Raw genomic sequence first — 27027 nt, 5'->3', positions numbered from 1 at the left:
AAGTGGTCTAGGCTGAGGAGAAAAGGAGAAAGCTGAACATGTTGGGAGTACAAAAACCATAATCACAGCTACTTAGGCTGTAACAAAGATACACTAAAGAATGGGTGATAGAAGTAAAGACCCCTGTAACTGCTGCAGATGTGCAAGTGGAAAGTGTAGCAAAAACACTTGACATCTGAGACAGTAAGGTATCTTGAAAACATTACTGCCAGGAGGAGATAAAGGATTTGGGAATGCTAAATAGATGCAACCCTCTCTTGCAAGGGATTGCAAATTCTTGCCCTCTGCACTCCCAAGCTGAAAGTCACTCTGCTTTCACTGTACTTGTTGGCAATGCAGCAGCTTGAGGTGTAGCCCAGCTCAAGTCTGTCTTTTGATTGCAAAGCACTCTGCAAAGAAGTCCGTGTCCCAAAGATCTCAAAAGTTCTCAAAGACAATGCAGCTGAAGATAGCACATGTCACTGCATGCCACAAAGCTGGCAGCGTTGCTTAGCCACATGCTTCTGCTTACACAATCAGTGGTGAAGCAGTTAACACTGCAACAGAAATGATAAGCAAATGTTATCATTAAAAAAGGCAAAGCAAAAGTCTCCATTTTTGTTTAAGGGCAACTGCTTCCAATAACCAGGGGAGGTTGTGGTGGAACAGGATGCAGTTACAGGAAATAAAACTCTTTTTAGCTGGATGCATCATAAAATGCAGTGGTAACAGCTGGCAATCTGCAAACCAAGAGGATAAAATGCATATCTACAGCAGCTTGTTGCAGTTGAGATGTCTTTTTCTGTAGAATTTTGTCTGTTTAAAATGCCAAACTAATTGCAGATAACTGCCAGTAAGGGCAAGGTAAAACATCAGCTAACTGTCTGACCTTTAAAAATATTTATTTTTTTCCTTACTAATATATGCTTAAAATCACCTTAAAATAATCATTGTGCAATTTTCATCTTGAAATCATCCTGCTTAAATATCCCTGTGTAATGCCATGAAGCTTCATCTTGTGACACCCGAGGCTGGAAAAGGGGATGTTGTGTTCCTTGGGAGGAATCATCCCCAGATTTCATGCTTACATGCTTGTTTCTGTATCTGACATATTTCAACATACTAGCAGTTTGAGAACCATTATTTTTTCCTTTTCTTTGGAAATTAGAACATCTTGAGATTTGGCTAAAATAGACTGCCTTTACGGGCTAAAAACTAAAAAAGACAGCTTACATGTAGTAGTAAAGCATTTCTGTGCAGTTTTTTTCCTGTAAAGCATTTGATGTTTACAGGATATGTTCAATTTACTAGGTCTTATTGGTAGGAGGAGTTGCTGCATAACTCACCAGTGACTCTGCTATTTCTCAATCCTTCAGTTACCCTGAGCCATTCCTGGCAGAATTTCACGCCATGTTATATCACACTGAGCTATCTTAGACTGATCATGCAATCTTGAGATGACATCTTGACAGGATGTGGTTAAGCAGGAACCAGTAAAGATGTTATTTGGGGATTGATTCCTCAGGAGTCCTAGATTTCCAGTTTCCAATGAGAATTGCTTGGCAATTGTCCAAGCATATGGCAAATCCCAAGGGTGATAGGGGAACATGATAATCAAATAATAAATTGAAATTATTGGTGGATTTGCTATGGATTTCTATAAGACCAAGGGTGAATGCTGTGTCAGAAGGGACCCCTACAAGAGAGGCTGAATGCACTGCAGGGCACAGCATGCTGTATCTGCTCTGTGGGCAGTCTTTAGGAAGCTGTGCTTTGGAAAACTGCATCAGTGTGTTCCAAGGATGTTTATGTATTTCTTGTTACTCCTGGAAGTGGATGAGACAGCACTGCAGTGGCACGCTGATGTGGCCATAGGACCTTTTGAAAAATGAGCTTGCTTTTTGATGGTGTCCCTTTTAGGTTAAATGGGAAATGGTTAAAAAAGGTCTGTGTCAAATGTTACCTAGAGGCTGGGCTGCATTATGTTTCTTGGCTCTTTAAGTCGTGAGTTTGTAACTGAATGCTGCTTTCTGAATGCTCCTTCCAGCAATATGTCTGCTTCCATCCTTTTTTGTTGCTATCTTATATTTTTCTTTTTTCAACAGATCGACAAGACATTTTACAATTCCATTTTAAGGAAAAAATACATCCGTTCACGCTTAATCAGAGTGAGGTATGTGAGATTATAATAAATGCACGCAGCTGAGATAAAATTAAATGTACACCAAGCCCAGCTAGATCTGATCCAGTGAAGTGTATTGTGTGTAAAACCAGAACATAATCCCTAACTGAGCATAATCTGGTTCTGAACCTTGCTCTCCTTTGGATCTTAATGCAGAAGATACCCTTCAGTCAGTCCAAATTCCAACAAGTTTGTGTTCAGATCTTGAGCAAGCTTTAGTTATTAAAGCAGAGATAACTAAAGCTATTTAAAACCAAAAAGGATTTTCAAAACTATTTCTTACACTCTAGTGCAGATGTCATTTCTAGCATTACTGTTGCACTGGGCTTGTCAAGTAAAACTAGGCTGTGCTGGCTCAGAAAGTCCCAGTTATCATTGTGGCTCTAAGAATAGGCATAAGGTGCCCAGGGAACAGTAGCAGTACAACAGATGTGTGGTAACTGCTTCTTGGTATGCTCCCTGCCTCCAGGTATTTACCACTGGGGAGTTCTTGAAGTGATTGTGGTTTGTTTAGCAGCCCTCGATGGAGTTATTTCCCAAGGACTTATCTATTGTCTCCTGGACTCTTCAGCGCTCCTCAGTCCTTTAGGAAGGAGATACTTGTGAAGATCCCTTTCTTTGGATCATTCAATGACCCCTAGGTCTTGTGCTGAAAGAGATGAGGAAAAGTTGATCACTACCCCTCCTCTCCATGCAATTACTGATACTGGACACTCCCATCATTTCCCTTTTCTCTCTTGTATTAAGTAAGATTCACTCTTTTTTTTTTTTTTTCTTTCCCAGTTGGAAATCCCAGTCTACTCAGAATTCTTTGCATTCAAACTGTTTTTTGTCATTCTGTTCCATACATCTCTCAGGTCTGCTGTTCCTGCTTTTTTGAGATGAAGGGGTCAGACCCACAGCTGAGATTACCATTCAGCAACGTGGAGCTGTTTTTCCTCTTTTACTCTCTGTTCAACTGCCAGTAATACATAATGTTCGATTTGATTTTTTTAAACCACTGTTAAGCACTGAAAATGATCATTTTATATAACTGTCTATAATAGTAGTAAGATCTTGTGTCTGAGTGACAGTGCCCATCACTTTGCAAACCTTGAATGTCTTCATAATTGCAGACTAAAGCTGCAAGACTAAGATCTAAAGATCTAATCCTTTTGAATGTGTTTCTCCTTGTTCTTACATGGTTTGTGACATCCTGCCTCTTCCTCTACCTTAGCTTAATCCCCAGTTACACACAAGTCATTATTAGAATCTAGCTTTAAGGATATTTTTGGTTCTGACTAGAGTGTTGCAAGCATAGGCAGGGTGATTTAGGGACCTGAGAGGCCAGTATGTAGGGATAGATGGTATTTTTCACTCCTTCTTGTTCCCAAGGACAGACTGAGGTACTTGTGATGTTTGCTGTGTTGGATGCAAGATTTGTATGCGCCAAAGCTTGTTTGTTTTTTCAGATATACGTTCTTTATGCCCCTTCAAGGGCTCAGACTGCAAGTTCTTTTGAGCAGGGTCATGGTTGTGAATTTACTTGGAAAGGACTGTGCATATCTTCTGGCTCAGTATAAGGAATGCATTAATAATAATGCCCACTGCTCACTGAGAAAGACAATACTAATCTTGACTAGGTGTCTTTGGCTCTGCATCTCTGCTATATAATAAGTGAATCAAGGTGGGCAGTACTTACCTGAGGGTTTCTAGAGGTGTGGTGTGCTTGCAAGAGCTGATACGGTAATTCCAGTGTGGCATAGCACAGGAAGAGGAGTGGGGGGAGAGGCGAGGGAACACCTCAGAAATGCAGAGCAACACCCACAGTTGGATCAGATAATATCTGGAAAATAAACGAAGTGGCAATCACGCTGAAGGTGGAACAAATGGAAAAAACAGTCTGTTGAAAAGTTCACATATGACTTCTCAGTCTCAATTATGAGATCCTTGAGGCAAGGAGTGCATCTTTCTGCTCTCCTATGAACCACTTGGCATGCTTAAAACACATGGCCTCTTTTTTCCCTTCACTGACAATATTAGGAATGTCTTTCAATTTGGTACGTGTTCCTTTCAAAGACTAAAGCCTGATTGCATTAATTCTGGATAAGCTGCCCATCTTCTATTTTTCCTTGATGTAATTACAAATTTCCAAGACAGTGAGATATAACTAGGAGATCTTCTCTTTTCTTTTCCTATCTAAAGACAGAGCAACCTGCTTTTAGCTCTCCCCCTGTATTGAAGTAACTGATTTCATCTGTTGTGGCTTGTGTCTCATTGCTTCTTGGTTCAGGTGGGAGGAGGCACAAGAGAGAAGGTTCCTGGTGCAAGCTCTTACCTTCCCTTTGTGATGACCAGGGATAAGCCACCTGCAAGTACAGAGCAAGATTTACTCTGCCAGATTAGTCAGTTTGATGTTTATAGGCTATCATTCCATCTATTGCAGTATCTGATGCTTTAAGGAAAAAGAAATACTACTACCAGGTAAATTCAACCTGTTCTCCCTTTTCTTTCCTCTGATCTTACATTAAAACTGTGGAATTGTGTGGCTCAATGTGTGTGCTGCTTGCACTTTTCAGTGAGGTGTTAAAGGCCCCTTTTGCGATCCATCTCTTTGACTTTAATAAATAGACTGTGGGTATGCTGCCAAGTTTCATTTATTGTTGCACAACATGAGGTTATTAGGAACATTCTCCAAGAGGTTGCTGTGGTAGAATTTAGGTTGTGTGGTCTCTCCCCATCTCTCAAAAAGGCCCAAATACCTTTTTGATGGTGATTGTAAATTTTATTCCGTGTATGTACAGGGTCTTTGAAAGGTCTGTGTAGATCCCATTAATCATCTACTTCACATTTCTGAAGTGCTGTTTATCCAGCTTTTCACTGCAATCAAACCAGTTCATTCCTTCCTCTTTTCTGTCTCAGGCATACTCTCAGTGATTGCTTTTCAGACTCTATTATTGGTCCAGCCATTTGTTCACAGAAAGCACCATGCCACCTCCTAGCCTATGATGCATTTGACTATTCAGTGTTCTTGCATTTCTTTTGGAAATTCCTTCTCACAAATGTTTGAAAATGTATCTGATCTTTTATGTTACATTGCCACTGCCATTAGAAGATCTAAGATAAAATCTGAGAAATGCATAAATGGGCTGAAGGTAACTAGACTCTTTTGTTGGTTTGTAGCCCAGATACTGATGGTGTGATGGCAGAGGCTTTGCTCACATTCTGGTTCTCCTCTACGGATTCTAGAGAAGCATTGCGGGAAAGAGTTGGAAGGATCTTACGGAGGGGCCTGAAAAGATACACAGGACCTCTGCGAATAAATGTCCGATCTTCCACCATCTCAAGTAAGTATATTGCATTTCTTTTAAAAGTAGTTCTTGCCACTTTCTGATTGATGGGACTTGGTTTTTCCCTTTTGATGATAGCTTTTGGTGTTACTGTGTCTGTGTTTGTGCTCCTTAAGTTAGACCAAAATCAGTGGCAACCCCCGTAAATCTTTAAGAAATATCTTAGATATGGATAAATGGGAGCAGTTACTTTGTGGTTTCACAGTACAGCCTTTCACAGCCTCAGCCTTCCTCCAAACTGCAGTACTGATTTTATATTACTGTCATGGAGCCTGAAAGTGCAGGATGTATACTAGGGTGACGAGGAGAAAGAACCAATGCACTGAAAAAGTAGTATTTGGTGGAAGAATCAAAATCTTTGCAAATCCCCCAGAGGAAAGGCAAAGAAAGGCATAATGTTCTTATCTATATGACTTCTCAGGTACGGATTCTATCCCCTTCTCCACAAAGCAGACATGAATCTGCAGGATATGAACATTAACTGCACTATCTTCTACACTTCTGTTCTGCTACAGAATTTTTGTGCAGGCTTAGAATCTTGTTTCTGTCTTGGCTTCAGTTATATGTAGTCAGCAACTTTTCTGGGTGTCAGACTTTTCAAGAATGAGTTGCTGGTTGACAGGTAGGGCTAGATCCTTGCTCCATTTCTTTTTGCAGAACTGCTTACTTCTAAGTACAAGAGTGAGAGTACAGTACTTAGGGTGGGTGCTTGCTGCTTGCTATTCCATACTGGACTACTTGAACCAGCAGAAATCTACAAAGGTTAGACAGCTGTATTTAGAGAACAAGAAACCTGGGCCAGATTCCATGCTGGATAGATCCAGACTTCCTCCTACCAGAAATGAGCAGAAGCAACTTCTTGTTCCTCCTCTTGGTGCTTGAACTGGGCACACATTTGCATTGTAGTAATGCAATGAAACTCAAATATGAGCTGTCACATCCCCATTGTTTCCTGATGGGCCAACCAGCCTTCCCCTTTGGAATGGCTCAGGATGATAGGTGACATCCCTCTGGGCAAATAATCACCATTTTCCTGCAGTGTTGTTTATATGCCAGTAGTTCCTGTTCAACAAAGTGCACATGTAAATTCTCCCAGATGAAAATAGTGTGTGGGCACCAGAGAGATTCAAAGAGTTTTGCTTTATTTTTACACAGTTGGGTCATGGGTTTGTGAATTTTGAATCCTCAGTTTAATCTCATGCTTTACATAAAGGATAAAGTTGGAAAGAGTACAAAAATTATTGTCAAAAAAGGACTGTGATCTTATCAAGTCAAGCTGCTTTTATTCAGTCTGGTAAATGTGGGAAGCGACTCAAAACTGTTTTAGTTGACCTTGAACTGCACCAGGATTGTTACACTAATGTACTAATAGCTAATTAAAAAAATTGGCTAATACAATTGAATTGCAATGTTTTCATTATATAGTCTCACCAAGAGATGGCATCTGTATTACTTTATCAAAGCTGTGTGACAAACTTTGTGTTGCTTTTCTTGGCTCTCCCAGCCTAACCATAAAACACTGACTACACAGGTCAGCTACTCATTACAGGACATTGTGCAAGTGTTATGAGTGACACAAAGGAACATAAACAATACCTTGGCATTTCTAAGAGACAACAATAAAAGGCTTTCTAAAAAAAAAAATTTAGATATTTTTTTGCTAATGGGATTTCCGAAGTGGTATGAAGCTTAGACAGCTCCTGAATGCCGTTGCCAATTCAGATCGACTCAGGAGAAGAGAGTAGTTAATGGACAGCTCCTGTGCTTTTAGAGGAGATGCTGGTCTCAATTTATAAAACTTATTCCTCACACCAGGGAGAAGGGACAATTTTCAACAGATCCTAGAGGTCCAGAGAAGAATCTAGGTTTTTCTCTCCCCTCCTGAAATATCTTGTCCACCATTAGTATTTAAACCATAGAAACCTAAGAAGCCCTAGATTTTTTCCATGCTCTGCAAGCACCTTTCTAAATCTTGCTTCATTGTACCTTTTTGCCAACTGGAATCCTTATTCATCCTAAGGCATTTTTAAAATGACACTTTTAAGTGGCTTGTAAAAAATCATTAACCTGTTCTTTGTAACAACCTTATGAAAAGATTCTAATTTAGGGGCCACAATACAGCTTAGTTTAGCTAAGCATATCTCACTAGTTGAATAAATCCAGGTCAGGCACTTATCTATACAGCATGCTAGGGGGAGTCTGATAAAGGGAACCTCCTTAAGTCTTCCTCCCCCGAAATAATCACCTTGTTGTTCAACACTATGTCTCAACTTGTGCTTCACTCACAAGTATTTGCCTTGAGAATCAGCTCCAACAAACTCCTCCAGACTGGGTGCTACACTTGGGACCTTCAAGCTGCAGTTCAGGGCAGCACTACAACACTAAGGAGTCTGCCAGACCAGAGGTAGAAATTGTTTGCCTCTGCATTCCTGAGGATTGGGAATAAAGAGGTGATAAAGTCTAAACAGACAATATTTTCTTAGTATTTTTTTTTCTAAAACAGAGAGAAGCTTAATCATACATATGTGAGAAAATGTGCAAAACTTCAAGGAATAAAACATAATACTGTCTCTGGTTTGTCTGTCACTAAACTGTAGATGTTGTTTACAAAAGACTGCAAAAATATTTTTTTTCAGGGTACCTTCAAATGTATTATTCCTGAAGCTCCTTCTTTCTTATTTAGCTAGATATCAGGGTCCCCTGGTCAAGGATGGTTTACATCCAGACATTCCCTTGATTTTGATAGAAAATAAATGCTAGAATTCTCTACATACTTGTGCACAAACCCCACTAGAGGTCCAAATATTTTTCAGAGAACAATTAGCAAACTAATTCCTACCTTCCCTGAAGAGCAGTGCAAGGGCAATCAAAGTGAGATATCAAAGTGTCTGATGGCTTGGAAACACCCATGTTAGGACTTGCTCTTCCACTGGCACTGAAAGAAGGTGTTGCAGTTTGCCTTCTGTGTAGTTCTGGCAATGAAAAGCTCTTCCTACAAGGCTGATATATTTTCCTGAGGGTTTCTTGGTTAGAAGTACAGTCACCTGACAGTCTGGATTGTATTAAGTACAGTGTAGAGCAGCTTGCCAGACTACTTCCCTTTGTCAAGTCGGTTGGAAGTATCCCAAAATGTATTTTTGGGAATGTACTTCTGACGTCAGAAAGCAGCTGGTTGCAAGATCACTGGCACTGTACAAAATGAGTAGGAAGTATTCCCACCTGTTGCACAGCCAAAGGTTTTGACCACGAATAATGAGTCATGAATTGGTTTTGATCAACAAGCCAACTGTTATTGTTTCTATTTATCTGTAATCTGGGGCTTGCTAAAGCTCCTAAGAACTACAAAGTACAGAACCTGGCAGACAGATTCTTACTTCTTTATCAAGCTTTCTGTGGGAGTCATACAGATGAGTGTCTGACAGGCTTGATGAGGAATGCTCCATGTCAAATAATGTATGGAGCAGTCTGGATATTTACTCTTTATCAGCCACAAGAGCATCTCTGGGGAGTGGAACTGAACATGCATCTGTACATTGGGAAATAGTGGAGATCTGATATTCTTCCACTTTGAGATCACTAGTTTGTCACAAGCTGGTACATTTCAGTAAGGGTCTAGAGAGAATGATTGAAATGGGAGGGACTGAAATGTATTTTTAAATTGGTATTTTGCAAAGATATGCTTGTGATAAAGGAATTAAGGAGAAAGTCATCTTGACCTCACTTCTCATGACCCAGATACATTAATTTAATTGATTTTCTCACTCAGACCTTGGTTTTTCCATGCTTTGCCTGCAGTGGTTGAGAGCAATTTGGGCTGCTTTACTGTGGTAAGACATTGATTGCAGTTAGGACATGACTGGAAGAAAAGTAATGCTAGAAATCCTATCTGTTTGGATACCTGCTACAAAACTGGTATGTAGCAGATCCCTCCTCAGGCTGCAGGACAACCAGATGGAGTTGGAAGCATGCTGTGAGGTATGGACAGGATTAAAATGTTGTGTCTGCCCCATGGACAGGATTAAGATGTTGATGGGGGACAGTGGAGGGAACAGAGTTGGGTGACAGGACAACAGAGGGACAAAGCTGTTGTGTCTTCATCAGGTTACTCTACTCTGTTGAAGGAATGAGAATTGCATCACCTGTATCTAAGCCATGTTTTGCTACTTCTACAGGGGTGTATAAATCTGGAGAGGTAATTCCCATGGAGAGAGCAATGAGAACCTTGGAAGATTAGTGGAGAGACATTTCAGGATATATGAACTATGTAACCACACAAGAGCATGCCTTTCCTGCTGAACCCAAGGCTCATGTTTTGCCATCTTTCAGGAAACTCCTGCAGCTTTTAGGTGCAGTTTTGGAACATGACTGAATCTGCTGCTCACTGTTCTCATTCCCATTTCCACTAGTACTTCAGACCTTTGTGGTCTTTACTATAATTAAAGAACATTAGAGTAGAGCTATTATCCCCATGTCTGTCTACACTGCAGGACATGCACTCTGTGACATTCCTCTCAGTTTGCCCAGTTTGGTGACCTACTGAAACTCACCAGTGACCCTTTTTTTGTCTGCATGTGCAGTTGTTACCCTATATAACACTGGGTGAGGCCCTAGTTTCTGATGTAGCTGAGAATTTTGTAATTCTCCTTTCAAGAAAGTTGTTACTAAAATGTGGGAAAGGACAGTGGGAAAAATGCTTTCTCTGCTCCCTGGTGCATTTCCCAAAGCTGTACTTCAAATGTATTTCCAATAATGTGTTGTGAGTATTGAAAAACATACTCTTTCTTATTTTTGTTTACAATCCTTTGCTCCATTCATATTCATTTTAATATAATCTCTACCTTACCTTCACTGTGTGAAAAAATATCTTAGACAAGCAAGGGCTGGGAACTTGATACAGTACAAGATGGAACATGCAGTTTGCTTTTGAGACTAGGGGTTATGTTTTCACCTTTAAAAAATGTATAGGTGTAGAAACCTAAAAAGAAATCCAAGTTTCTTTTACAAATCAATACCTGTGAAAAATTATTTAATTGGTTAAAACATATTTTTAAAGCATTTATCATCTTTAATTTTGCAGCCATCTGTGGCCCTTTATATGCTGAAAATGCATAATATCCCCTAATAATTCATTTGCTTGCCTTGCTTGCAGTATGTTGATCTTATGTCTGATACACTTATGTCACAGAGTTTTGTCTGATCTTTTCCTTTTAACATAAACACTGAACTCTGATAAAATAAATGAGTATAAATAACTCTGATAAAATGAAATGAGACAGTGGACATGACTGATTCCTCTGAGGCAGTGACACTGATACTATTTAGAGATGTAGCAAAGTAGGCACATTTTTCCACAGGAACCTCTGAACCCCTCACAGGTAAGATATCCCATTCACTCTGCAGTTAACCATTTCCTTACATATTTGCTCAAACACATATGTTGAGGAGTAAAAGAGTTCTTTACTGCTAATTTATTAACCTTAAATATTAATTTCAAGTTAATAAAAAATTAAGAACCTAAGTGTGTTTTAGAGTTATATTGTTTAATAAATATGTAAAATAACTGTATTGACAAAATTGCTTGTCCAGGTGGAGAACAGAACCCTCTTCTGAAAGATGGAATCCCTAAGCTGCATTTCAACAGATTGCTGTGATTTTAATTTAGACATTCATTTTCTCATTAAAGTTAAGCAAGCCTGAATTCATTAGCAAGCTCCATTTTACAGGTATTCAATGCAGGTTCAAGTTGAACTTGTTTACAGTAGAAACCTGAACACTGCTTTCCTAAATATGGCACAAACAACTGCTTTTGAAGCCATATGCGGTTGGGACAAGATATGGCACTTTAATTGTTACTAATTGATGCTTTTTCTTGGTAGTGCAAACAACTAGGGCAAATAGTAAGTGAGCAGGGCAGCAAAATTGTCTCTGGTGCCTTACAAGTGATTGCTTCAAGGCAGGCTTGCAACACATTGGCTAGCACAATATGAACATCTGTGCTCTTGAACAGGCCGAAATGAGAAGCTGGTAACAAATGAAGGCAAGCCCCTAGCAAGGTAAACCAGTAAGCAACCTGATTTTCAGTGGTATCATGCAACCCAAAGTGCTCCCTGCCTTTGATGGGATCTGCTGTGGGCTCAGCTTATCTGAAAACAAAGGTCAGTTCCTTCAGTTTTCCAAACACATTCGTGTGCTCTGTGTAGTCTGGGACCCTGCCCTAGTGAATACAGCACTGAATTTGCTGACAGGGTATCACTGGCCTTTTTCCTTCAGCAGTGGGTGGGTAGGAGAGTACAGCACTTGCATCTTACGTACACTGACATTCAAAGCTGTACAGACTGGCAGTGTGCATGTGGAAGGCTTGTTTCTCCAATTACACAGAAGTTGACCCAATGGGTAGAATTTTGCCCATGTGAGGTTTGTACTTTTTTCTAGGTGCCTCACAAAAAGGCAAACAGAGATCTAGACAGGTGCCTTGCAGGGCACCTGTGACTCACAGCAAAACGCCATGCAGTGGGAACATGCCAATTGAATTGCTTCCGGCACTGCACTTGAACAAGCTGGTTGCTCCTTTTGTCTCCTTGATGAGCTTTGCAACATAATGTAAGTGATAATAATTGGCTGCAGGCTTTATAATTATGAATTATGAGGTAAATGTCTCTCCACCCAGAGAAAAGCTAAAAAACATTGTTGTCAATATTGCAATTAAAGGCAAAAGGTCCTCCTTCATTATGAATTACATTGGGTGGTTTCTTACCAGTTTCCAGATATAAAGTATTGGTGTGATTCAGATGATGAATTAGTTCTGAAGGCTGTATGAATTTCTAGGAAAACACTGGCTGCTCATCGTAGTTGACAGAAACAAGTAGGGCCAGATTTTTTAAAGCACTTCTGGCCAATATAAATATATCGGGGAAGGGGTCAAATCCTTAGTACAATTTAGCAAACAGTAATGTTTACACCACTGCAGAATCCCTCTGCTGACCTAGCTTTTGCTCTGTGGTATTATTCCATTTTGATGTAAGGGTTCTAGGAGACAACAAACCGTATTATCCATGGAGATTCACAGAATACAACTAGTGTTACTCAAATGCAAAAATATGTGTCCTGTTAGTGTTTTCCTCCTTTTTTCATATGAATTGAGAAAGTACAGGTGACCATTTTTATTTGGAAGAGGACCTTGGATGTTGTGTCTTGCCCACCAGTGAAACATAATTATCTTCATCATGCTAACAGTTCCTGCTTATAGTGAATAAGACTTCAGTTTCTTCTATAGTGAATAGACTGTGTTGCTATATAAACATCCAATTTTAACTCTCTCCCATCCTTATAAAATAAAGCAGTGGTTGCATGCACACACGGCAGCCCTAGCACTGCCTTTGGTCTGTAACATTCCCTGCAAACAAGGTGCACACGTGCTGAAGTTCTGCTTGTTTCCTTTTGTCTATCATAATCTGCTTACTGTCACATTAAGAAATGAGTGAACACACGTCTGGTGCTGGAGGATTGCAAACAGACAATTCACTCTGCATACCTGAGGAAGTGTCAAGCCTGCAAGCAAAACATGTGATACAAACCCAACCGGTGACAAGTGTGAGCCAGAACCCTTTGCATTCAAAAGAGATTTGTGCTGAGTTGGTGTGGGTTTGGCTCAAAACTATTATTCTGTGTAGCAGCAAATAGAAATGAAGGAAGTGGATAAGGATAGGGATCTGCTGAGAAAACCTATCCAGATACAAAATATGAAGTTGCTAACACTAGTGTAGAATCACTACATAATTTTAAAAAACTGTATTGAAATTGTGATTTTAAAAAAAATTAAAAGTTGTTACAAATGCTGGAAACTACAGTGGTAGGTCTTGTGAAAAATAGTATTCTGGAAGAAAAGAGATAGATTTAAACCTTGAACCAATGCTTGTTATTTTCAGCATGAGCATGCCATATTTTCGGTAAACATACAACATCCATGTTAAAGGAGAAAATGTATTGCTAGAATCTGCTGTATCATGCAATAAATTGCTATGAACTATCTATTTTAGTACTGATAGTGTACCAATAAGATAGGAGAAAGGAGACTGAGCCACTGCTATTGTAAGCTTCCATTGCTGCAGTGAAGTGAGTGTCCTCTGATCTTCAAGAGGCACAGAGTACAGATCTCCTCTGGCCCTCTCTTGGGTGTAATACGTGAACTGGTGTGGGGTTGGGTTGGTTTTTTTTGTTTTTTTTGTTTTGTTTTGTTTTTTTTTTTTTTTTTTTGTTTTTTTTTTTTTTTGTTTTGTTTTGTTTTGTTTTGTTTGGTTTGGGTTTTTTTGTTTGTTTTGGTTTTTGGGGTGTGTGTGTGTGTGTTTTTGTTGTTGTTGTTGTTTTTGGTTTTTTGGTTGGTTGGTTGGTTGGTTAGTTGGTTTGGTTTTTTTTCCAAAAAGAGGAGCTTCAACAATTTCTACCATAAAAATTTCTCCCCAACAAAATTGTAGATCTTGAGTAATACAAGACTTGTTTTGTCTGTACTCCCTTCCAGAAACACTGGGGGCCAGCAGGATGGGCAGGATCAGTGCCTGGTCCTCAGACAATATTGACTGCAGAGGAGGGCAAGAGCCAGCACATGAACATGACCACATATAAGCTACCCTGGTTTTCCTAGCAGCCCCCTCAGCCATGCCTCCATTGTGCCCTGTACTCAAACAGCTGTCAGGGAGATAACCATGAGGGTGGGGAACCTTGTCTGTGCTGGCCTGACCTTACTCTGACTGTTTGCTTTTTGTTTCAGATGTGGACCCAATAAGAGCAGAAGCCATCTTCAATGACAGTAAGTGAGGCTTTTTTTAAACATCAAAAATCTCATCTCCATCTTTTTAAATTAGCGTTAAGAGTCCTTGAGAACTTTTCCAGGCCCTTAAGAGCCTTTTCTCATCCTTCTGTCTAATGAATGTGACCTTGTACTCTCAGAAACTGGGATTATTTAATTTTCTTTAATATGCATTGAAAGGATAAAGGTACCACAAGGAAATGTATAGAAGTTTCATCAGCCTGTGATTAAAATCAAAATGTTCTGGAATTTGGAATGGCTGACAGTATAAAATTGTTCCTCATGGAAATATATGAAAATGTGACTGGTCTTCTCAAAGCATTGCTGTAGGGGTTAGATAGAGAAACTTTGTTTTGTAGAGATGTTTTTTAAGTTTTCAGAGAAAGAAGTCAGCTTGTTTGGAGAAAAAACAGTCATAAAAGCTATCTTTGATTACAAGTTGCGTTTCTTTTAACTCTGAGAAGGTTTGATGTGTTCCTTAGCAGTAAGTTCTTAAACAGTGGAAGATTAAATTACATCACTTTTTGGTCTGATGTAGGTGCTGGTGTTCTGCGGCACTGATGAAACTGGGTTCTTTTCCTGCATTTTGAACATTGACTGCCCAGGTGGTTGATAGGACTGTGCAGTTTTAGGACCAGTTACTAAGGATTACAAGGAGCTTTCAGGAGGGAAATATGTTCGTTCAGAAAGTCTTATGAACTATGGCATATTCTGAAGTTTGTCTTTTACACAAAACTTTTGGACAGGTAGATTTCGATTTCACTCATTTCCTTCATTGTGGTTTTAAATCTCAGAAGAGGGCAGACTCTGCACTGAGCCCATGAACTTCTCAATGCGGTTTAACTTTTCTTTCTTATTCTAAATATATGAACAGCTTTCAGTCTGCTGGGCTATTCCTGCCACTTTTGACCATTAAGTACTGTTAACATAATGTTGTGCAGATCCTAGCAGGGAAGGGATGAGATAACACCCTCTGTGGCTCCAGTTTTTCACTTCTGAGGATTTCAAGGGCCCTGGGGCTGCCAGCTCCTCAGTGATGAATTAACAAGTTCTGCTTTGGCCCTCTCCCGGGTCAATGCCTGGGAGATGAGCTGTGCAGCAATGGTTTGGGTAGTGCAGTCACTGTGCAAATAATTCTCATCTCTGTCTCTTTTTCAATGAATTGGGATAGTCCTGTGTATCAACTTTCCTAATGTCTAGATGAAATTGGGACTTGGATGAAAACTAATGGGTCTTGGTCCGGGTATGATGAATTTGATGCTGTTTGGATGGGAGAAGACGGCTGAAGTAGGTCTGTTCATTGAGGAAGTTTCTAAAGCGATGCAGGAGCTTCAACTGCTCCTGAATATCCTGAGTTTAATAGCTGAAACTATGGATATTTTCAATTTCTCTCTGGGTTTGGATAAAAATGCTTATTTTGTGTCATGGATGCATACCGTGCTGGAGGTATCCATGCCTTTTGTCATCTCTGGTTGAAGCAGTGTGATGCTCTTTGCTTGAAGTGCCTCTCCAGGCCCACTTGCAGACTGCAGTGATCAGTTGCCTGTCTCCAGGTGATATCTTGCTGATGTAATCTGCATGCGTGCATGGTAAAACCCCACAACTTGGATCATTCCCATTTTAGGTTTTGCCTTTTTCATATTTTATCCTAATGAGAAATTACCTGGGACATTAAAGTTGGCATCGCCTCTGGGAATTGTCTTGGGTGTGTGGTGAAGATTTTGACTCCTGAGTCGGGCTGCTTACACAGCTAAGCCTGGATGTTTGACCATCATGACTTTCCATGATAGTCTGTTGTTCATTCAGGCTTCTAACACATGGGTTGTGCATGAGGAGCTCTGATTTTGGGGGGGCTGGTGAAAGGTATGTTTTCTTGTTGATGCTGGTACACTTTTACAGCACATAGGTGGTACGTAATTTCACATATGTTTCCCACAGGCATTTACAGAATTTACTAAACAGACTAATAGCTAATACTCTCTTTGTCCTTTCTGACAGTCTGTGGGTTACGGCAGAACAGATCCGTCAAGTCGATGGCAAAATCCTCATCGCTGCGAATCGTTGGCGGGTTGTCTTCTGCAGAGACCGGGGACTGGCCGTGGCAGGCCAGTCTGCAGTACAATAACATCCATCGCTGCGGTGCAACACTCATCAGCAACACATGGCTGGTGTCTGCAGCTCACTGCTTCAGAGAGTAAGTTGCCATCTTAGAATCTGCAGCAGAATGTGCCCCTTCCGTATCAAGTTGTGTGGCTTTCCAGATTTGCACCACACCCCTGACTCTTTCCCAGAGAAACAATTTTGGAAAAGTCAGGGTTAAGTAGGCCCATCAGCTGGATGTTTCAGTGAGAAATTAAAGACTGGCCCTCCGGAGCAGAACTGGCAATTTTATGAGTGAAAGTCAGTAGTCATTGGCATACTGACCAAAGAAGTGCAGAAAAGCTAAGGTGAGTGAAATGGTAGAGTATTTGTTTCCTGTTAGACATTCCTTAAACATATGCCTTGGTGTTAAAATGGGGTTGTGTGGAGGTGTTAGAAGACACTACACATGGTGGTATCTCATTTGGACTTGGTTGTTTATTATATCTTATCTATGGTACAGACCCACGAGGTGTGAGCTCTGTCTAAAAGGACAAGAAAATGTCTACTTCTACTTTGTTTCAAGGACTTTTAAGCAATAAGCAAAACCAATTAAAACCCAACACCTAAGTTTTTTTTTAATTATAACCCAATTAAAGATCACAGTGCAGTTTTCACTAACCAATTAGAAAAGATCACTCAAACCTGAAAAGAAGGAGGAAGAAGAAAGCAAACAAGAAGGACCCAGGCAATGCCCAAATCCCTCCATATTGTCTCATATATATATTACTATTACATATATATATACTATTTTATATATATATATGTACTATATATATACTACATATATAGTGTGCATATATATATACACTACTAGTGTACTAGTGTATATATACACTACTATAGTGTGTATATATATAGATATACACTATATATATACTACTATATATATACTCATATATATTACTCTTCTATATCCTAAAACCCTTAACCTTAAATATTTCACCCTGTGACATCACTCACTTCTATATAACTGCATACACATACTCTTAGTGCTATCACTCAGTTTTGGAAGCCATTCCCACAGCCTCAAGTTAAAGGCAGTACCCCTCTGAGGATCACCACCTGTCAAAGCAGAAAGCCTGATACTTTCAGCATCCAGGGTTCCAACAGGGTTGCTGCCACTGCAGACTGCTACCAGCAGTTATCATCTCATGTTCCTGTCCCTCTGATCAGCCACGCACTCTCAGCATTTTTTGTTTAAAGCATGGCAATTGTGAAGCTACAATGTGGAACTGTTGATTAAACAGATTATCAATGTGCAAAAAAGTAAGGGAAATGAAGAGTTTACAGCGGAAGAGCTTTTGGATTTGATGACACACCCTATGGCCACACAGTGGTTGGATCAGGGACAAGGAGCAGGGGAGGAGTACAAAACCATGGCTATGGAGAGAATGCAGGAGTGTCCTCTTCTAGAAGCAGTCCACAGTTCTGTTATGGAAAGTGATGGAAGACACAACTGTCTAGTAGGGAGCTGGTTTGAAGGAGTTTTACAGTAAAGGTACTCTGCAAATTTAAAGTCTCAGACACACATTTACAACAAAATACTTACAGCACTCTTACCTTTTTCAGCATGACACACCCTCAGAAGTGGACTGCTACTTTTGGAGCTCTTTTGAAGCCACCAAGCTTGAAGCGATCAGTCAAGACAATAATTATCCATGAGAAGTACCTCTACCCAGAACACGACTATGACATTGCACTTGTGCAGCTCTCTAAACGAGTTGAGTTCACGAGCAGCATACACCGTGTCTGTCTGCCAGAGCCATCTCAGACTTTTCCCTACAATATTTATGCTGTCATCACAGGCTGGGGAGCTCTCACCAATGATGGTGAGTCCTGAGTCCACCAGGTGACCTGTATGGTCCATAAGCAGTGGCTCTGAGTGAACTGATGTCACTTCTGTAGCCACATGTGATGTGACAGCGAGCCTAATGTTTGCAATAGGTTTGTTTAGTTGGAGGCATCAGTTTCTTTTTCTAAAACTACAGTGGATGAAGACAGAACTCCAGTCCACTGGAGCAAAAAATAAAAAAAAGGACTCTTCTGTTTTTCCTGTCTTTCCATTTCATATTGTAAATTCTTAAGACAGGTAGTCTAGCAATGCACGTGTTTATATGGCACCTAAAAAGCTATTTTACCAGCACTAGTCAGAAGCTGTGAGCTTTCAGGTAAAGATGCAGAATGAGCTGTGAATTACTCAAGTTCACACTCTCACCAGACCACACTAAGAGTAGATACAGCAATGGAATCAAGATGTCCTCATTTTGTATCATCTGCTCAAATTGCTAGGTAATTTGTAAATGGGACATGTAAATTATGTTATATGGAACACGTGTAAAAGATATGGCTTTACACTTACAGCACTATGTACCGTGTGATCATTACTTCAGTCTTAATGGTACAGTTCCTGAGTGAGTCTGTGATTCTCTCTACACTCTCCTTAAGGGCCTGACCTAGGCAGATCAGCAAGCAAATGCTTCACATTATACCAAGCCAAGCCAGTCCTCCATAAGAGGACATTAAACACTCGCTGTATATTAACTACTGCAAAGTAATTTTGTTGATAAATGCCCAAATTGTATTTTCACTCAGGTCCAGCCCCAAACGCTCTTCAGGAGGCAACAGTGAAACTTATTGACTCAGACACTTGCAACAGAGAAGAAGTGTATGATGGGGACATAACACCCAGGATGTTGTGTGCGGGATACTTGGAAGGAGGAGTAGATGCTTGTCAGGTAATTGTAGCTGAAAATTAGAAAGGAAAACTATTTTAATGCTGACTGCGGTATCTTAATGGTTGACCAAATCTTCATGGACAGTGTATGAGTCCTTTAAATAGGGTCCATTCAAACAGCAATTTAGTTGTAAAGTGAAATAGCATTTAGTACACATAGTTTAGCACTAAATGATGTTATACTAATTATGACCTAAAAATTGAATATCTCAAGTAGCTGACACCAGACATCTGTAGAGGTGAGAAGGAAGAAGGTTAAGAATGTTAAGAATGTTAATCAGCAAAAATGCACCATCACTCACTGAAATTAAATTCTGGACTGGATCACATCAAAACAGATTTGTTCCGATGTGATCTTCAGTAACAGACTTGGCTCAGTGAAAGGAAAATTGTCTGAAACAAAGATAATTATAAGGAAGGTAGGTGTAAAAGAATGGGAAGGAAACATCCATGCTGCAGGTTTGCAAATGTTGCAACGAAATGCTTATGTTAAAAAAAAATCCATAGTGATAACTTTAAAAAGCATAATTTCTATTTATGTTATTTTTGAAGATTGTACTCTTAAAGTGCTGGTTCAGACTCTTCCCTTAATCCCAGTCCTGCAGATTTTTGCCCAAAGACAAACTCCATGCAGAATGAACCTGGGAAGCTCATTCCTCTGTTCCTGGCTCCTCACTGAAAAGCCCTAAGCAGAAGGATGCAACTGCTGTTTAGTTCAGTAAATGATTTTGGTGAAAGTTGGAGAATTTGGTCTGATGTGTGAGGATTGTCTTTCAGTCTGCAAGGTTTCCAGTTTAATTATTATTACCATGTCATGTTATTAACAATATCAGAATTGAGCCTTACAAAGTGGGCTCCAAATACCTCATGGAGATATCACCTAACTAGAAGACCAAGTTCTTGATGAAAGCTCCAAGCAAAAAGGAGCTCTAAGCTCCTTTTTGAAACATTATTGCTGAAAGTGACTAAAATTATTTATTTTAAGAGTAGCAATTATTATTAAAACCTATTAAAGAAAAGGACCCTGCTGTCTTAGGTTGCTGCCTATACCAGTGTTTCTGTACTCTGTATGAGGAAGAAGACAAGGCAGGTGGGAAGCAGTGTATTACAAAACAGATCAGAAGCTTTTTGTTGGATTTTTTTACTGAAACAGAGGTCAGGAGGTGCCCTGGCAAAGAAGAAAATGTCACAGACTTCTGACTCAAGTTTCAGAAACAGCCTGGATTCAGCACAAATGGCTGCTCCTGAAATACTGCTTGTTAACTTCTCTTATAGGATAGACCCTCCTGTCTATGGAGAAAATTGTATTTTCTCTTCTGATCAATTAAATATTTTTCCCCCTCCTCTTTTTCTAGGGGGACTCTGGGGGACCACTGGTTACTCCAGACTCTAGACTGATGTGGTACCTCGTGGGAATAGTGAGCTGGGGAGATGAATGTGCCAAGCCAAACAAACCTGGAGTTTACACACGAGTAACTTATTTCCGTGACTGGATTACCACAAAAACAGGCATCTAATTCCAAAGTAAAACATGGATTTAACTACATAGACTACACGTAACTCATATTTGTCTGTAATTCTGAAAGGCTATTTTTTTAGTATATATATTCCTATGTAATTTTGGTTGAAGCAACCTTAGTCCACAGCAAGCGCTATCTCTGCTGTCAGAGATCCTAACCCCTTTTGAATTCATGCTAAATGTATGAAACTGTCTGCCTCATCTTTGAGTGTGAAACTTTCTCCCTTACCAGAAATTATGAACTGACATAATTAAAATTATGTTTAAAAGCTACCAATTTACCTGCTTTATAAATCCAAACATTTTCCAGGGGAAAAAAAAATTTTTTTTCTTTAGCCATGGGCAAGATCTGCATCTGAATCTTCCTCCTCCAGTGAAGCAAATGCTGTCATAGCTGTGTTTCTAGCAAAGTGGACCCTTGATGATTATTCTTGTTAAAGACTATCATCTGCACTGACTCCAGCTGAGAACCTGGATGCCCACCTCGCTCCATGGTCTTGGTAACTCAAAGTGGATCAGCAGGACTCAGGTTAGGTCCTAGCTAAGGAAAAGTAGGATTTCTGTGCTTGCAGCAGGTTGGAAGGGGAAAGAGAAAAGCTTGGTGTTCTTATTGCAATGCACATTTTAAACAGGAATGTTTTTGTGGATTCTGTGAAGTTCAAGTTGCTTGAAGTTGCTATTGTGGAAGTGTTTCATCACAACACTGTGCTTCTACCCCTGTACCTGTTGTCTTCTACCTGTTCAACACACAGTATGCTTAAGATGCAGAAACATAAGCTCTACCCAAACTGTTTTCTTTTTTAAAAAATATGCCCCATGAACAACCTCTCTAGAAAGAAATATGGCATTTAAATTTGTTCTAAAGGAAAAATAAATATTCGCCACAAATGAACTGAGAACTACCTTTTTTGGTCAAGAAACAGCATGCTTTTCCAAGGCATGCCAGCCAGTGGAAACCATCTCACTGCAAAGAAAGTGATTACTGATACTTCATTGATGGATTAATCTCTGCTATGAATGAATATGATCCTGAATATGAATATGTCTCATGAGGATGAAGAGTAATTTCATACTAAAGAACAGTCCCAATAAGAACTTCAGAGTAAATGCAATCCTTACACATTGATTAAGCTCTTTTCCTACCTCCGTGCACAACTTCTCACGGACTGCTGGTGGAAGGGGGTCCTCTAGAGCCGAAGCCTTCAATATGGGGATCCAAAATGTCACTCTAGTACTGTCACCTGTATTATTCAAATGGCCACTGGACTGCTTAGGCTCTGAATGCAGGACTCACAGGAGTCTATACGAATGAAACTGCGAGTCCCACAGCTGCACCTACTACAGCTGAAAATTCTGCTGAAGCATCCTGCCTCCCCCATGCTCAGGACTGGATCTCTCCTCAGCCTTCCTACTGTGTAAGCTCTCCAATAATCAGCGTCCCTGGGAATGACATTTGGCATTTCTTGAAAACTCACACCCTGAATAACAAGTCTACATATGAATGGAAAAAGACTATGTTTAAAGCTGGGTAGTGTAGGAGGGGTTGTCTTGTAATTGGGCTACTTCCAGTCATTCTGTATATCTTTTGAATTTTGGTAAAACACAAGTTGCCTTATCTGAGAAAGAAATCTACTGAGGATTTTAGATTAGTTTTAGTTTCAAAATAGTAGTACCTTTATTCTGATTTTCCATGTAATTGCAAAAATGAAAGGATCTTGGGACAGTTAGGAGGATAGTTAGATGCAGCAAGTCCATTTCCTTAATTTACTGATGAAGTTAATAATTTATGCACTTTTGAGTTGCTGCTATTTTTCAATTAAGAATTTACTCCAGGCTGGGTTTAGTTACAAAACAGAAACTTCATGGAGCTTTGAATTAGATAACTTGAACACACTGTTTTCTTCTAGTGCTCAAGTCCCCTTTTTTCAAAGGCATCATTTGGGGGGGTAAAAAAAAGTTACATCTAGTTTTTTGTGCCTTTTATTGCTTTGAAGGTGAAAATAATGAGAAGTGTCCTTTACAATCAGCTGATGAATTGTGACTGAAAATAAACAGGAGTTCACTTTCATAGACAGCTAAGGCTTTGTTTTGCACTTAAATCTCTTTTTGTATAGCAAATGGAGGGGCAACAATAAGGAGGTGAGGCCCAGATACAGCCCCTAGAAACTGGTTCCTACCTCACACAGCAAGTGACATGTAAATGCAATACCTTTAAAATGAGAAAGGCAGATATTATTTCAGATTTTCTCATGAGTGGCTAAATAGCCAAGAGGTGTGTGGGAGAATGTCTACCTTACTCAGGGAGTCCTGAGCCAGCCAGATGCACTTTTCATAAACTTTTTAGCAAACTGTTTGGCCTGGGTTGGTCTTATATTCCATGTCAGTGTTTTATTTATGATGAGTCTGTTTGTCTTCTGCCTTAGAGTAAAACAGTGAAGCTACTATGTGAATAAAGAAAAGGTTTTTTAAAACCTTTTGTTATTGTTGATGTTAAGATTTGGCAAGGATTTAAACAAAATAAAGGCAATATGTTTCGTAACATTAAATGTATTTAAAAACAACTAATTTTTTCTGTCCGTTTTCTTTGCATAATAATAATCAAGCTAAAACCTGAATAGGACACAAAACAGACTAATATTCCTTATTTTACATAAAACTATTCTAAAACTACAGCTTTCTGTCCAATCCCTGTCCTAGGAATTGTTTTGTTATTAACAGCGGTTGAACTTTATAGGTGTTTCAGTGAAGACAAGGTAAGACATTTGCTTTTCTAAAATACTCAAAAGGTGAATTTCAGTTAAGATAATTCTACGCAAATTTGAGAATGGATCTGAAGCTTCATTCAAGAATTCACCACCTTGCTTCTGCCCTTGTGAAAAAACCTGTGTCTGATGATGCATCCTGCAAACTGCCTATGGGGAGCTCTATGCAGCTGGTACCAACTCTCCTGAGATTTACCAGGTAGATTTAAAGCATCAAGAAACGTGTTCCAAACCCCTGGTTATTCAAATTGAGTTGTCTGGGGCTTTTCCAATGCTAATTTTCAGCTTTGAGCCAAAGTAGGAAAGAAAGAAGAGGCTGATTGCACAAGGCCTAATCATGTGAAGGAGGTCTGGTTGAATGACATCAATCTGTCATCAGGATTCCTTAAGTAAGTAAAGCCTGCAGAAAATCCCATTCTGTATCTGCTATTCTTGTTAACAAATTAGATGAGCTGAAAGCCAAGAGTCATTATTTAACCCAATGAATGTTTATCTGGCAACTTGTAGCTGTGATGCAGATTCACAGGCATAGAAAAGCTGGCTCTTGCTTTTGGAAATACATTCATACACATCTCAGTGTGAAATCAGTTTAGGTAATTGGTGCCCTAGTTTATCTGGATTTATCAACATTATTAAGGTGGTTTCTAGGAAAGTGACACTTGCTACAGCAGCTTTAAGTGGCAAGATCCTTTGGCCCACCCTGCTGGGAAGCTGGAATCCTTTTAAATATGCCATCAAAACATTCCTACCCTGCATGGGTTGCCAAAAAGAGGAGACAAAGCCTTGCCAGTCAGCACCTTGCTCCTGAAAGAGCTGAGGGCAAGCCATAGCCTATGGCAGAATGTTTGGAAACCCACTGAAAGATGAAGTAGATTTATGGTAACTTCTGGACTGGCCTGTGTGCTAAACTGAACTGTGTTTGCCTTAGTATTTTCAAATAACCCTTTTTTAGGGAAAAAATTACAAGAGTTTTGTCTGCTGATTGCTTATTAACTAAATCAGTCAGGGAAACAAATGTATGTCCCCAAATCTTCACCATGAAATCCCCACTAAGAATGTGAAATCACACCTGTAAACCAGGAAATTAAAGACTAGAAATACCCAAGTGACTTGGATTTTCCCAGCAGGCTCAAAGGAGATTTGCAGCTATTTCAACTTCAACTCCTTTTGAAAATACTGGCTCTAAAGATGTATTCAATACCTGGATACAGAATGAATTTACAGTGGTGCACATAAACTGAAATTGCAGAGTTTTGGGACATGAATAGACTCAAGTCTGGAGGTGGTGATGTTCTCCTGGCTACAGCCTCATCCTACTCCTTGCTTCAGCAAGTCTGTAAACTGACAGCTCTGCTTCCTACCTCAAAAGTTATAGCTGACTTTACCATGATGCAAATATGGAGCTTGACTGCCTTTAAAATTAATTTGTTTAACCAAATTTACTAACATTTTAATGTCATATGTATTTTTTTAAGACGATGACTATGGGGGAAAAAAAAGGTCAAATGATTCCAGATATTTCAAATTTTGCAGTCTTAGAAAGGTAGGGAAACGCCTCCTGGGTGTTTTTTTTTTTTTTTTTTTTTTTTTTTTTTTTAATTTGGTACCATCAGCCTAGAGAGTTCCTGAGTACATCTGCTAATTGATGCATTTGGGAACTTGTTTCTTTGGCTTGTGGGGTAAACAGAATCTGTCCCTTTCTTTCACTGATGGTTAGTGTTTGTCTGGTTACTGTTAAGGGGTGATGTGGGAATTAACTGGATGTTGCTGTTTCTCCACTTAGGCAAAAGGGTTGTCAGTATTTGCTGTGACTATGCAAAATCTGTTTCATGTGAGATGGCTGTATCAAAGTGGACTGGGTCTTGATAAATGTAATGACCTGGACACAAAGACGTTAAGTAGCAGATTTTTTAAAATTATTATTATTCGTAACACATTTGATGGGTAAGTGCTTGAAAATATAAATGGTTAGGTTACCCTTTTGGGGGAAAAAAAAAAAAAAAAAGTTGATTTTTAAGGAAAGAAACCACAAAAATAACGGTAAAAATCAGCGACAAGACTAAAAATTATGCAAGTAACAAAACTGAAGCTGACTTTTTGGGGTGTCTTTAAGCTCTTCTTCATTCTCCCCCACCTCCGTTTGTCACTGGGAGTCCTGTTAATTCCGTTCATTAGATACATGCACTGCTCTTTGACGTTATTGTGTTGAAATAATGAAAGTAATTCCTCCATGTTCTCATTTTTATGTGTTAGTAAAAAAGCAACAAAGCAAATACCAGGCTTAGCATCAATCCCTTTACTGGTAAGGGTTGCAGTCGACATCCCGAACGGCGTTCTCCGATTATCCCGTCCCTGAGTTCGGCATTCCAGGCTTCTAGTGGCCTCTAGTGGTTCTCCGAAATTTGCCCACATCTTCTCCAATTATATCTGCGAGTGTTAACAGCGGTGTAGCAGACAAAAACCTTCACCCTGATCCTGCCAAAGCCCAGCGCAAGTTGGAACGAGCAGTGTTGTCCAGCTGTTCTTAATCTTTGTTACTAATCAAGTATAAAGGCTGTGTGCGCTCTTGGACTGAGGTGTAAATCTTGAGAGTAGCTAGAACTCTGTTAAAAGCAATGCCAAAAAATGCACTGGATGTCCCACAAAGAGCACAAAACTTGGGTCACCTTACCCTTACAGGCTCCCCAAGCCCTAATCAAGACAGACAAAAAGCTTCCCCCCCCCCCCCCCCCCCTTGTGTACCGCAGGATGCAGGTAGTTGGTCTGTTTTAAAGTTATAAATATTTTAAAATACAAGGTGACTATTCTATATTCACTGGGCAAGGACACTTCTGAGTGGTTGAATCCCTCTCATTCTAGACAAGATGTGCTAATGGTATCAAGAACGATTTAAACTCATCTCACCTACTCCAGTGGTCGGGTAACAAAAGGTAAAGCAGGGTTCAAGGTGAAGGGAGATTAAACTGGATGATGGGAAGGTGGGCTGTGCTGGGAGCTTAATCAAGATTTTGGGAAATGGAAGATAAAATACTGACAGGAGGAGATGTTGGGTTTACGAGGTGGTGTGGTGCTGGTGGTGGAGGCAGCGCCGTGGCTGCCATGGCTTGCTCTCTCCTGCTTCATCACCACCAAAGCAACAAGAGAAAAGGTTTCCACAAGCCTATAAACCACCCGGCACGGGCTGTACTTTGGTTTTGATAACTCTTTGCCAAATCTCCTCTACGGCATTGGCTACTATCTAGTGTTTCGCAGCTGGCTCTCTAGACCCTTTGAATGAAATTCATCCTATTTGTGTGGTCGGTGGCGGCCTGCTGGTGCTCTCCTGCGAGACACAGAGGCAGGTATCGCAGGAGCAGGGCCCGGAAGCGCTCTTCATCGTCTAAAATGGTCATGCTTGAACCTAAGGAGGATTTGTTAATTTTATTATTTTTAACAGCACGGTGTGTCACTTTCCGGGCAGAAAATGGCGGGGATTCCCACAGCTGTAGCGGCTCCGGGCGGGCAGTCGCAGCGCAGCCCCTTCCGCTGCCGAGTCGCGGCGGACGCGCCTCCTGAGGGCGGCGCCGGCCCGGCCCGG

At 40.1% G+C, this 27027-nt stretch overlaps 1 protein-coding gene across 1 annotated transcript in view; it reads left to right on the top strand.

Annotated features, from left to right (window-relative positions):
- Nucleotides 1-20686, top strand: part of LOC136359957 (transmembrane protease serine 11E-like) — a 40657-nt gene extending 19971 nt beyond the window's left edge. The window contains exons 4-10 of the mRNA XM_066316841.1: nucleotides 2085-2152; nucleotides 5324-5487; nucleotides 14255-14293; nucleotides 16292-16487; nucleotides 18005-18264; nucleotides 19028-19170; nucleotides 20525-20686. Of these exons, the coding sequence (XP_066172938.1) occupies nucleotides 2085-2152; nucleotides 5324-5487; nucleotides 14255-14293; nucleotides 16292-16487; nucleotides 18005-18264; nucleotides 19028-19170; nucleotides 20525-20686 (1032 nt within the window). The remainder of the gene's footprint in view (nucleotides 1-2084; nucleotides 2153-5323; nucleotides 5488-14254; nucleotides 14294-16291; nucleotides 16488-18004; nucleotides 18265-19027; nucleotides 19171-20524) is intronic.
- The last annotated feature ends 6341 nt before the right edge of the window (nucleotides 20687-27027 follow it).

The sequence above is a fragment of the Sylvia atricapilla genome, chromosome 4 (genome assembly GCF_009819655.1).
Source record: "Sylvia atricapilla isolate bSylAtr1 chromosome 4, bSylAtr1.pri, whole genome shotgun sequence".
Lineage (NCBI taxonomy): Eukaryota > Metazoa > Chordata > Aves > Passeriformes > Sylviidae > Sylvia > Sylvia atricapilla.
This window is presented reverse-complemented; position numbering and strand designations above follow the sequence as displayed.